General features: G+C 43.5%; 1 protein-coding gene across 1 annotated transcript in view; it reads left to right on the top strand.

Moving 5' to 3' along the window:
* The window catches only part of LCMT1 (leucine carboxyl methyltransferase 1), a 172,807-nt gene extending 163,668 nt beyond the window's left edge, over nt 1–9,139 (top strand). The window contains exon 11 of the mRNA XM_078664171.1: nt 8,879–9,139. Within this exon, the coding sequence (XP_078520297.1) occupies nt 8,879–8,901 (23 nt within the window). The 3' untranslated portion in view covers nt 8,902–9,139. The remainder of the gene's footprint in view (nt 1–8,878) is intronic.
* The last annotated feature ends 3,559 nt before the right edge of the window (nt 9,140–12,698 follow it).

Here is a 12,698-nt window from a genome sequence, read left to right as displayed (position 1 = left end):
GAGGACAGGTATCATAGCTGTTCATCAGATGAGATAGAACCTGCAATTTGTGGCAATTCATTTCCAGAAAAATCAGAGAAACAAGTTCACATCAAATAAAGAAACATCACATGAGGGGTGTTGGGGGGGCCAAAGAAACAAATAATTAATAATTTAGAGGTCCCATGTCAGGGTAGAATCATAAACAATCAACCTGAATACAGACAATTAAACTACATAATGAAAAGCAAGGAATCGGCAGTCATTTTTAATTTAAATCAACACTAGACTTCCATGTTCAGAAGAGGAAATGAAAAGAAAGAAGTTATGTATCATCATTTGAAAAGTTGTGAGCTTGTCTGAAGTATCTATATGATTTGTCTGATTAATGCAGGAATATATAGAAGAGTGAACCAGTGTATATATATATATTTTGTATGATTAAGCATTGCAGTTATTTTAACTGCGAAATTTGTCATTGATTTTCAATGTGAGTTCCTTGTGAACATTGTTATTTGGTACGTATGAAAAGAAAGAAGCCATAATCAGAAGACCCAACAGGATGAACACTAGTAGTCTTTCTACTAAAAGATGTGTTCTCTTGCTGCAATTGAGTGATCCAGGATCTCGCGGTGAATATCCAGAGAAAGGTGTGTGGAGATCAACAGAGAATCCTTTGCAATGCAGGTACAGAGGTCTTTTCTCCACGAAACACTGCATACATTATCCAATATGGATCTGAACTGGACACAACAATGCTTGAAATGTGATCATTCTTTAATAACTGTGTAATGATGGATTCCTTACTACTGAAGACTTTGCACTGTCCAGTAAACTGGGAGCATAGTCTTCTAAGTAAACTGAGGACCTGACTATAATAGCTATCAGCAAAGACTCTCCATTCAACTGATGAATTTACTAGCTAGAGTTGCAGCCTGTTGAAAGGAAGCCACGTGGAAAGTTTCTCCTAACAGTCCCCCATGAAAAGATGCAAACCTGGAAGATGGCAAAGATGAAAGTGGAGAAAGAATGCTCGAAAGCAGCTTACAACATTTGTTCATTTCCTATCATCGGCAACCATAACAGAAACAGGAGACTTTGAGAACTCCAGTCCTTGTAATGACAACAGCCAGCAGAAAAACCGCCTGTGTTTAAGATCTAAAGAATCATTGTATACCCCTGTCCTGTGGGAAATGGGAGGTGCTGCAGCGGAGTATGAAATGGCCCCAGCAGAAAATCCTCTGAGGAAGACTGTACCTCTGTTTAGTGGATATTGGGATCTCCTCTGAATAGCAATCAATCAGTGATTTTTTTTTTCTGAAGGTGAGTTGATTCTATTCAGCATGTTTGCCTTGTTTGCCCTCCACAAGTCTTGGGAAAAAGTGGCTGAATACACTATTAGGTAGAAGTTCTCTATGTGACTCTTGAACTGATTGACCTAGGTCACCTATCCTTCGGACGATCCACCCACCTAGGCTTCTCTCGGTTGAACAGCTGCCTGTCTTCCTCTTGCCAGAGTATAGATTGTGCTTTACACCATCCCCCAACTCAATTAATTCAAGTAGAAATAACCTGCGTATTGCAACCTGCTACCTTGGATAGCCAATGAATCTGAAGAAAAAGACACCTACAACTACCGTGTGACAGTGACCAAATAGGGTGTATGATGTAAAGCTCTTCTCCTATGGCCTCTACTCTGTCTGGCCAACGGAGGACATATTGCATTGACAGAGGCAACGGGGGCTCCATTGACTGAATGATTACGGTCCACCTGACACTAAATGAGGCGAGGGGACAGGGTTCACCGACACATTTGCGACAGAGGCCAAACTCTAAACCAGGCCTGTTATTTCTGTTCCAGGTACTAGCATTTTTGCTGTTCATTATCTAGATATAGGACTGCTAATCCAGGATAATAGGACTCCTAGTCTAGGATAAAAGATTGGGTCTGATATAGAAGGAGATGGGTGAGCATAAGAAATCCTCAGGTTTCTTTAGGATGTGCTGAGCCACAGGAAAATTTCACACATACACACCATCTAAACATGCGTGCACACAACATACACGAAAGCAGACACTCATACATAAATACTGCCACAACACACATACACACACACACACACACACACTGAAACACTTGTGCCATGCCATCCATGCACACACAGCACTCGCACACCATACACACATGAAAACCACACATGCAAACATCTCCATCATGCACCCTTCACACACACACACACCATGACACTCACACTCACACACACACACACACACACACACACATCCCATGACACACACCATGACACACAAAATGACACACGACATGACACACACCAGGCCACCAAGTACATCAGTTAAATGATCACGCTATTCACCAGAAGCAATCATTCTTCATACCACCTGAAGAATTTAACTCTCCATCAGCTGGAAATCCCCAGTCAAAGACTAGCACTGTCGACTGTCCGACAGCCTCAACTTTTAACTTTTAAACTCGTTAACTTCTTTCCTACCCTCAGGACTCCATTAAAAAAATAAATTACATAAACCTCACCCTCAATGCCAAGGTGCACCACAGCCTTTGGAGCTGGGACGGTGTGAAAACATTCTCGACCCCAATCGGGCAACAAGGCCTAAGGACAGGCATGGAGCTGACGCCAGGCTGACCTTAATGCTGAAACACCCATCTATTTCAGAACCCACAGGGGTACCAGCAAAACATCCATGTCATGCTTTGGACAAATATTCAGAGCCGCACAAGCGTCATACGGAATTGAAACACTCCACAACTTGAACAAATGGGAAAGACCATTGTTACTCTTCAACGCAGAAGAAAACCTTGGCTCGTACGATACCAAAAACAAAGCCACCTTCCTCGGCCACAACAACATCAACGCCAGAGACACAAGCAAAGACACCACATAAACCTGTATAATGCAAGAGGAAGAAGGCTTATATTTGAAGATCTTCAAGAATTTATGCAGAAACAGCATCCTAAATAAACTTCCAAGTGACAAAGTCAATACTTGGATTTTACACAGCCACTGTCGAAATGGGTGGCAACAGACTATAGAGCAACAAGCACCATTCCACAAAGTCACCCAATATCACTGCACACATAGTCACCTTCGCCCACTCAAAAGACAGGAGACAGCCCTGAACACGACACTTATTACTCTGATTCACGGAGAGACACGCAACAAAGCGGAGACCCATGGGATGACTATGATGGGGTTCTTCCAGACAGGGATATAGAACCACCTATCTCAGCCAAGGCATCTCCACCAGATGATACCTCTTCGTATCATAGTGTAATTCAGAGGGTAGCAGAGTATCTTAAATTGCCACCGCTTAGTAGAGGAGGAGACAGATTTCCTGGTAGAGACACTTTCCAGGAAAGAGTGCACAGTGCAGTACCTACCAATGATAGGCTCCATGATTAAAGTATCTAAGGAGATATTTAATTACCTAATCAAATCAAAGTTACTTACACCCAGAATTGAGAGAAAGTACAGGCCTTCACCTTCAGACCCTCTCTACATCAGAGGTCACACTACTGCAAAATCCTTAGTTGTGACTACAGCGCATAAACGGGCAGCATCACAAAGCACTGGGGATGCTTCGCCTCCCAAAAAGAAAGTTAGCGCATTGATGCTGCTAGAAAAAGTGTTGCAACAGGACATGCCAATCGTTGGAGAATTGCAAATTCGGTGGGCCTCCTATCACGCTACAATAGAGCTACTTCTACTTCGGATGAAATGAAGACCTCTTACACCTTCTCCCTGAGCAATACACAAACAAAGATGAAGATTTAAATGCAGAGGGAAGACAAATATCTAATGCAACAGTCCGCTGCGCTCTAGACAGCGGAGCCACAGCTGCAAGAGGGATCACTGCCTCTCTAATGCTCCACAGACATGCTTGGCTTCCTATATCCAGTTTTATCCCGGAAGCGAAACAGCAAGTTTTGAATATCCCATTTGATAGCGAGTACCTCTTTGGTCCAGATGTTGACACACAACTTGAAAAAATAAAAAAGGTCACAGAGACCGCAAAATGAATGAGAGCGCTGCAGTCTAAAATGCAAAAACACGAGCCCTTTCAAAGGTACCAAGGAGAAAGGGCCTCAAGGAAAAAACTCTGGGACGTCAAGTTACCAGTGCCAGCAGCAACAATACCACCAGCAATCAGGGAAAGGATATTACAGAAGTGGTTTCAAATCATGAGGAAAAGGTGGAGGAATACCCACAAAGGGAGTCTTTACCACAAAGCAGTGACTTAACAACTATTCTTCCCGATCACACAACACCTGTCGGTGAAAGGCTATGACAATTCCATCAGTTGTGGCCCAAAGACCAGTGGGTGTAAAGATATCATCAGTCAGTGATATTGCCAAGAGCTGAAAAGTCAACCCCCAAATATCCCACCAAGAAAACACACCCTCAATCTTCATCACCTACCCTGCTGAAAGAGTGCTACAAAAAGGGCAATAGAAACTGTCCCATTCAAACACCAAGGAACGGGAGTATACTCCCTGTACTTCTTAATACCCAAAAAGGATGGAATGCTCCATCCCATATTGGACCTACGCCCACTCAGTTTGCACATCCTTTCTGAACACTTTCACATGGTGACACTACAGGATGTGATACCACTACTTCAAGTGGGCAACTTCATGACAACATTAGATCTGAAGGACACACACACACTTTCATATTCCGATCCACCCTGCACATCGTCGGTACTTCCGTTTGTGGTAAGTGGACGTCTTTATCAGTTCAGAGTACTGCCATTTGGTGAAACAGCCCAATGTGCATTCACCAAATGTCAAGCTGTAGTAGCAGCAAGTCAGAGAAGGGAAAACATTCATGTCTTTCCTGGACAATTAGCTGTTCAAAAGTCTCATCAAACCAAAATGTCTACAGGACACACAGACCACTATCAACCTCTTACAGAAATTGGGATTTACAACAGATGCAACAAAATCCTGTTTACTTCTTCAAACACAACTTTATCTTGGAGCCATACTCCATTCGGCCACAGCAAAAGCTTACCTCAATCCACAGTGGGTTCTCAATCTCCATAACCAACTGACTCTTTTTCTGCTACATCGTCGCCTGTCAGTCAGAATGGTGATGAGTCTCCTATGAATGATGGCGTCTTGCATAGCAATAGTTCCACGTGCAAGACTACATATGACGCTTCTACAGGAGTGTTCAGCATCTCAATGGTCAAAAGTGAGGAGCAACTTGGACGATCTCCGCTTTGGTTTCACCCTGGGTCCGTAAGGCACTAAAATGGTGGAATACACAGAACACACAAAAGGGGGAGCCTCCAAGGACCCAGTCCCGCGAGTGGCCATCACTGCAGATGCATCAGGCATGGGTTGGGGTGCTCACATGGAGTACATTACAGTACAGGGTCAGTGGTTTGCACGTTAACAAACGTTTCACATCAATGTTCTAGAGCTACTAGCCATACAAGTGGCTCTCAAATCATTTCTACCTATCAAACGGGTAAGAATATCCTGCGTACAGACAATACGACAGCAATGTACTACATCCAGAAACAGGGAGGGGCCCATTAATTTCAGCTGTCTCAACTAGAGCAACTCATATGGAAATGGACCATCAGTCACAAAGTCCACCTCCTGGTACAATACATACCAGGAGTGGACAACTTCATAGCAGGCCTACTAAGAAGGGTGCAACAACAAGTCCATGAATGGGAAGTCCACACTCAAGTTCTATACACAAAGTTCCCATGATGGGGAACACCAACAATAGATCTCTTTGCCATGGCAGAAAACACAAAACACTAAAACTTTGCATCTAGGAACCCACATCCACGGTGCAAAGTCGGTGCTCTATGGATGATCTGGTCAGGGATATTTGCATACACCTTTCCTCCTCTCGCACTCACTCTATACCTGGTCAGGAAACTCAGACAACATACTCAAAATGATTCTCATGTTGGAGCTATGGGCATGAAAGCCGTGAAACACAACACTACTAGAGCAGTCCCTAGTACATCACGACAAGCTTCCCAATATCCAGAGGTCAGCAGAATATATGAACTTTCTAAAGGAAGCCAAAAGACCAACCAGAAGGGCGTGTTATGCAGCAAAATGGAAACACTTTGTACACTATTGTGCTGCACACAATATAGACCCTTGAGCTCCATCTGAACAACAACTGGTATGTTACTTGTTACATCTTCAGAAATCACATCTAGCATATGCTTCCATCAGACTTCATTTAGCAGCAATCGTTGCATATCTGCAAAACAGAACACATCAATCTATTTTTCGCATCCCAGTAATAAAAGCTTCACTGAGGGACTCAAAAGAGTAATTCCACCACGTAGACCACTTGTACCATCATAGAACCTAAACATTGTGTTAACAAAATTTATACCCACACCCTTCAAACCTATGCTTAATTGCAAGTTGCAATTCCTAACATGGAAAGTGGCTTTCCTAGTCACTAAAACACGTTAGCACTAACTATTGAGGATCCTTATTTCCAGGTTTTCCAAAACACAATTTTTCTACTCACAAAACCAAAGTTTCTGCCAAAAGTAATCTCACCTTTTCACTTAAATCAGATGCAATCGATCTACCGGTTTTCTTCCCAAAACCAGGAGACAATTGCAAAAACTGCACTACATACACATGTTAAACGAGACCTTGTACTATGTCGAAAGATTTAAAACCTTTAGAAAAACACAACAACAATTTGTCGATTTGCAAATTCAAGGAAGGGTAATGCCATCTCATAGGCAGGAATTGCTAGATGGATTGTTAAATGCATCCACATTTGCTACATAAAAACAAAAAGAGAACTACCCATAATGCAAAAATGGGAGCATCAATGTCCTTCTTAGGAAATATCCTGTTAACAGATATTTGTAAAGCGGCTACATGGACAAACCCACACGCTTTTACCAAACACTATTGTGTGGATGTACAAGCCAGACAACAGTCTATAGTGGGACAAATGGTCTACGCACATTATTTCAAGCAAATAAACCATTTGTTGACTATAGCCACCGTGAGAGGAGTACTGCTTTACAATCTATGCATTGCATGTGTATCTGGAGCCAACACATGTTACGAATGGAGTATGTTACTTACCCTGTAAGCATCTATTTGTAGTGTGTAATGCTGCAGATTCACATGCCCCCCCGGGCAGGTATTAGATGATGTCACGTAAACACAAAATCCAAACATGCTCAACAGAAAACGCAAACCTAGCAGACTATATCCTCACTCCCTGCATGGCAGGGAAAAAAAACATTACAATCTAACAAAGGAGCGTTGAACATGCTCATTACCTCTAGGGTGAGGAGATACAGCCTGCAGCGTCAAGCATAAAAGACTTCCTTGAGAAAAACAAATTGTAGAGTACGGGCCCAACACTAGGTGGCAGGAGTGTGCACAGCATGTGAATCTGCAGCACTCACTCCTGATATGCGACAACTTCAAACTCCTGCAAATTCCTCAATAACACAGCAAATACATTTTGATAAATAAAAGTAAAGCAAGGAAAATCTTTTTCAGAGGTCCATTCTGCTAGTAAATGTGAATACTTACAGTCCAGAACACGGATGCTGCGCATTGCCCCAGAACAGAATATGTGCTTGGGGGCCCTGTCAGACTCTTAACAAATTGTTCTGTCCAACCCAGCAGGGCTGGCCATCTAAATTTAACAAAATGCCTCTTAATAAAAACCTGGCTCTTTCCTAGAACTTAACCTCTAGCTGATTCAGATCACAGTTGTCTTTTACTGTTTTTCCCTCTTTAGCGCCAGGATGCCCGATGGGTTGCAGTGCGCTCTATAAATGTCTTTTACATTACATTACATTACATTACAATAACGAGCTCACCCAGTTCATTAGTCCTGGAGCATGTGTCCTGAACTCGCACTGAGCCCTGAACTAACAGACCATAGAAAATGAAAGCAAGACATAGTCTTACCAGTAATGGGGGTTGTTTGTGAGAATATTGATCCCAAAAATATTCTGATACAAGACAATTATAGCCAATATATTGATATACGTCGTCAGAATTCATAGATGTGAAGTTAAGTGTAGTAAATCAACACTCACATATATGGTATTGAGCAATCAATACTTGATCAATGATGTGTTTGTAGCACAATATTTTTGTCTCGATATTCTCGAAGAATACAAGTGTATCCCACAGGGGAACTATCCCTGAATCCTGAGTAAGTTCAAAGTGTGTCTGGAATCACCCAACAAATTCTCATGATTCCAGTTTAACAGTGCTTAACTTGTAGAAAAGTGAGTGCAGGTGTCCAGGGCTCTGCTCAGAAGCCCGCTGCTGTTACAATTGAATGTCGGCGCACCCAATAGAAACACTGCATAGTCTTAAATCTACCTCATGCATCTTTCACCCACTACCAGACACTACCTGCCCATTTATCTCGCTTTTGCAGATTCCTTCTTTCTCCCTTTGTGATGGTTTTTCTGTCTTTCTCTTCCTCCTTCTTTCCATTTTTTGTATTTTTCCCTCATGCGGATAAATAGGTATTGTTTCCGAAACATGAGTGCCAGTGGCCGCCACCGGCTCAAATTGAGTACTGCAGTTTGAGGAGATTGTGGTTGTGCGGAAACAGTTTCTTTCGTGCTCTTTGTCATAAAGGCAGAATAGCCCAGGTAAAGTCTGTAGCTCTTCCTTTTGCAGAAAGGAAAAAATATGTTTGTCCCCAGCAATGTAAAGCAAACATGAGCTTTGAGGTGTAACCCACTGATCGATTAGCCCTCCTGAGTTATGATGTCGTTCTTTCATATGTGGTACCACATCCTTGATGCTTCACTTCTTACATAATACATAATGAAGTCTTGAGTTTGTATTAATTGTTTACTCTTTTCTCTGCAGGGTTGTCAAACATTACGTTTTAGGTCTTCCAGAAGGTATGGAGCAAAGTGCCTAGAATACGGCAACTACCTGAGCAAGGATTCCCGTTTCTGAAGGACATTTTGGACTATGTGCATGTGCTGTCCTTCCATGATCCCCAAAAGGCTAACCATCAACCCCTCATTACATGTGAAATGTTTGAAGGGAATTGTGTTGCCCGCTTCTCCCACGCGGTCTATGGTTTGTATGTGTTTAATAAATTCTGATAGACTTTGAGATTTACTTGGCCCACAGAGTGAATCTTTTTCGGAAATAGACCTTCCTGTAAAGCTGTGATCTCGAACCCAAGATTTGCCTCCGGAGTCGTCCTTGGCACTTTTCAGTCTCTCATTGACTGTCCCACTTCCTGCCATAATTCCAGTATGCCTCATCCAGTGTGGAAACCCGTCTCACAGAATCCAGCCTAATTTAGAACAAGTAAGTGTCTGAGATGTTGACGTATGTGCAATGATTTCTTTAGTAATGCTAACTGTTGCAAAGACCCACCCCTCCAAGGAGTTAATGCACTCAGCGACCCTTGGCGGAAGTCTTGTGTGCATGGCAAAGCCCCCTTATCCAGCAGACAATCAAAACAGGAATGTGGATGCCAGTAACATTCACATCAGTAGAAGTCACTGCAAAGAACACAACCCAGCAGAGCTAGGGAACTTTTGGAATACTCTAGTAGAGTAAGGGGGTGTGTGGAATACCACAACATTGGATTTAAATGAGGGAAATAAGCCTTATGTTTGGCTATTACAACCAGTAATCAAGAGGATGCATTTGTGGATCTGAATCCATGTACGTTTCGTCCCAATCCAAGTATATGGAGCAAGGAAACTCCTAGCAGTAGCAATCAGTGTACGGAAAAACACCCAGCAAGGAAGTGTTTGGAGGAATTATCCGACAGAGAATTTGAATTTATGGGGAAGCCCCATGACCAGTGTGGAAGAGGACAAAAGATCCTATCTGAGGAATTGTATCAGATGAGATGAATGCATGAAACATCTTCTATCCAGAGGGATGAATACCTGAGCGGCTCGTACCTAGAGATACGGATGCACAAAGGAGCTCCCATCTGTGAGGATATATCTATGGAACAACTCCAATCAGATGCCTTTAACATGTCTCATCAGTCCTAGCCAAGGTTGACTGCAGAGAGCAGCCCCAGCATAGGTATGGGTTAATGATAGAGCCTCTAGCTGAGGAGCTGATAGAGGTGTAGATTCCTGGGATCACCTCCAACACACGAGCGAGAGGCCGGTGTGTACAACCTTTCCTGGCCGTGGAGGGAGATGTCTGTAGCAGCTCCATCACACGGGATCGATGTGGGAAATAGAAAATCTGTGGCAGTGGATGTAGAACGGCTTCTATCAGAAAGAATGGATGGTAGCAGGGAAGCCTACTCTAAAACGTGATGAAAACATTGAACATCACATGAGAAAACGGTGCAAAGAACCCGCGACCGCAAAGGGTTTGTATGAGGGAGACCGACGCTAACATAAGATGAATGCTTAGAACAGCCCAAGTTAGTGTTCTGCATTGCTTCAAGCTACCTCCATGCAAAGGGTGCTGGATGCAAGGAACCACCAGAAGGTCTAATTACTTAAATTTTCATCAGATTTCTAACTAAATCTGGGTTATTACCTGAGGGTGACCAACAGGAACTTAATCCAAAATAAATCCCTACTTAATCATTGTGTTTTGAAGAAGGAAGACAATCTCTTTGTAATCACATTTGAAACCTTTGCTTTCCTTGTCAGTTTCCAGTTCATTAGTAAATTCTTCCTCGGAATAATTACAACTTTCAATATGGTAGAACAGGCCAGGCCATAAAAAAGATTTTGTTACATTTCCCAAGAGGGCTTTGCTGGTGTAAGGCATTATGGGTACTAAGGGACTATTCGCCTTCTCTATGGTGAGGCGAGAGTCGTAGTTCCATGCTGCACTACAATCTCTTTTCTTTAAAAGAAGAGTTTGTTATGTGTTTGGTTATTTCACTTGTATTTTAGGGGCATTGAAGATGATTCTAACAGTTATAAAGTGGAAAAAATATATCAGTTAAGGAGAATTATGTTGAAAGATGATTACAAATTCCTTTTATTCTATGGTCCCACTGAGTTTTAATATCTGATAGACACTTCTAGCTGCAGATTCCTTATCTTAGAATGTCCCTAGACGTCAGATTGGATCCAGAAGATTTTCCGTGAGCAGCACCTTGCGACGTCCGTGACAGAAGTCACGTTGTGGTACCTATATAGGCGCTTCCTAGGTATGCTGACGTCCGTGCTTTCCTTTCTGAGCCATCCAGAGCTGATCCAGAGAAGAGCTACCCCATAGTCACTTTTTTACTGGATTTTTTCCATGTTTTGTCGAGATTTTTGGAGGTTTTTCCTCCAGGGGACCGGAGGGGCGCAACAGGTGTTTGCACCCGCTTTGCACACCTGAGGCACTTTGGTATTACAGAAGGGGCCACAGATGCTTGTGTGGCCCATTCTGTAATACAAATAGCACTGGTGCATCTAACGCCATCACGATCATCAGAGGGCATTCCCTCATGTGCATGGGGCGTAGACTCGTACAAATGAGGGAATCTCTTTGCCTCTGCACCCATGCTGTATTATAGGTGTGGGTGCAAAGGTAAAGAAGCCATAAAGAGGCACACTGACAGTGCGCCACAAAAAGGTGGCACACTGTCAATGCGCCTCTGCTGGTAGCCCTATGGAGGGGGTAAAGGCCTATGGCAGTCACTCACTGCACCTGCCTGCAAGGGAATCTCTCCCCCCTCTTAGAAGTGCAGGCGAGTTACCGCCTACACAGTGAAACATGGAGCGGCTGCTTCAAAGCTTCTCCATATTTCACTTGAATGCGCTGCACCCAGGGTAGTGCGAGTTCGCAGCCGCCATGGAGCAGCAAATTCAATCTAATATGGCGCATTCTCCTTGTTTGCACAGGGCGCTCCTTTTGAAAGGTGCGCCCGGCGCAAACAAGGAAAATGTGCCGCATTATGTAATACGTCCCCTGGTTTGATAGGGGTATGTCATCCAGGAAGACAGGATTCAAGCCCTGCGGTGCCCGTCATCGGCCAATGGCGGTGACGTACCTGCACCTTGTCTGCCTGTGGTGTGTAGACCACGGCCATGACCTGAAGTCGTGCTCCGATTGGCGTGCCATGAATCTGAAAGCTTTGAGGGAGCATTCCCTAAAGCTCATGGTGGCCCGGCATGCAAATCCGTGCATGTTAGGGTCTAGTTCTAGAGCATGCGTACTCACGAACATTTTCCCAAGGACCACAAATGTTGGTCTGTTATGTGACCGAGGTCTGCATTAGGGCGGTGATCGGGGTGCACTTTTTTTGCTGAAATGACTTTGAAAGCAGAGGTGTTCCTAAAGTTAGGTGGGGCAGGACAACCTAGTCACGTACTTTTTTAAAAACTTCAATTAACCTTTAAATAAAGGCTTGCCTGTATGTTTAACAACTGTTTAATGTTCGTGCTGAATCGAGTGAACATCAGGCCAGTGCTGCTGTTGATCAGGGGGCCATATGGAAAGGTCAGGAGGGCCGCATGTGGCCCCCGGGCCATATTTTGAGGATCACTGTTCTAGGGGAAGGCCTTGGGAGCGGTCACAGAGCCCAAAGTCATCATTGTCCCACTTCAAGTCCTCTGGACAGTCGGGTATGTCAAGGCACAAGAAAATTAGAAATAAGTTTAAGCAATCTTTGACTTCTCTTCGTCCGTCGGCTAACATGACAAAGGAGGGTCTGCATTCAATGACTGGTTCCTTGGAGCCTGTGCCTGGT

This window comes from Lissotriton helveticus, chromosome 10 (assembly GCF_964261635.1).
Source record: "Lissotriton helveticus chromosome 10, aLisHel1.1, whole genome shotgun sequence".
NCBI classification, from domain to species: domain Eukaryota; kingdom Metazoa; phylum Chordata; class Amphibia; order Caudata; family Salamandridae; genus Lissotriton; species Lissotriton helveticus.
Note: the sequence above shows the minus strand (reverse complement) of the source record. Positions and strands in the feature narration are given on the sequence as shown.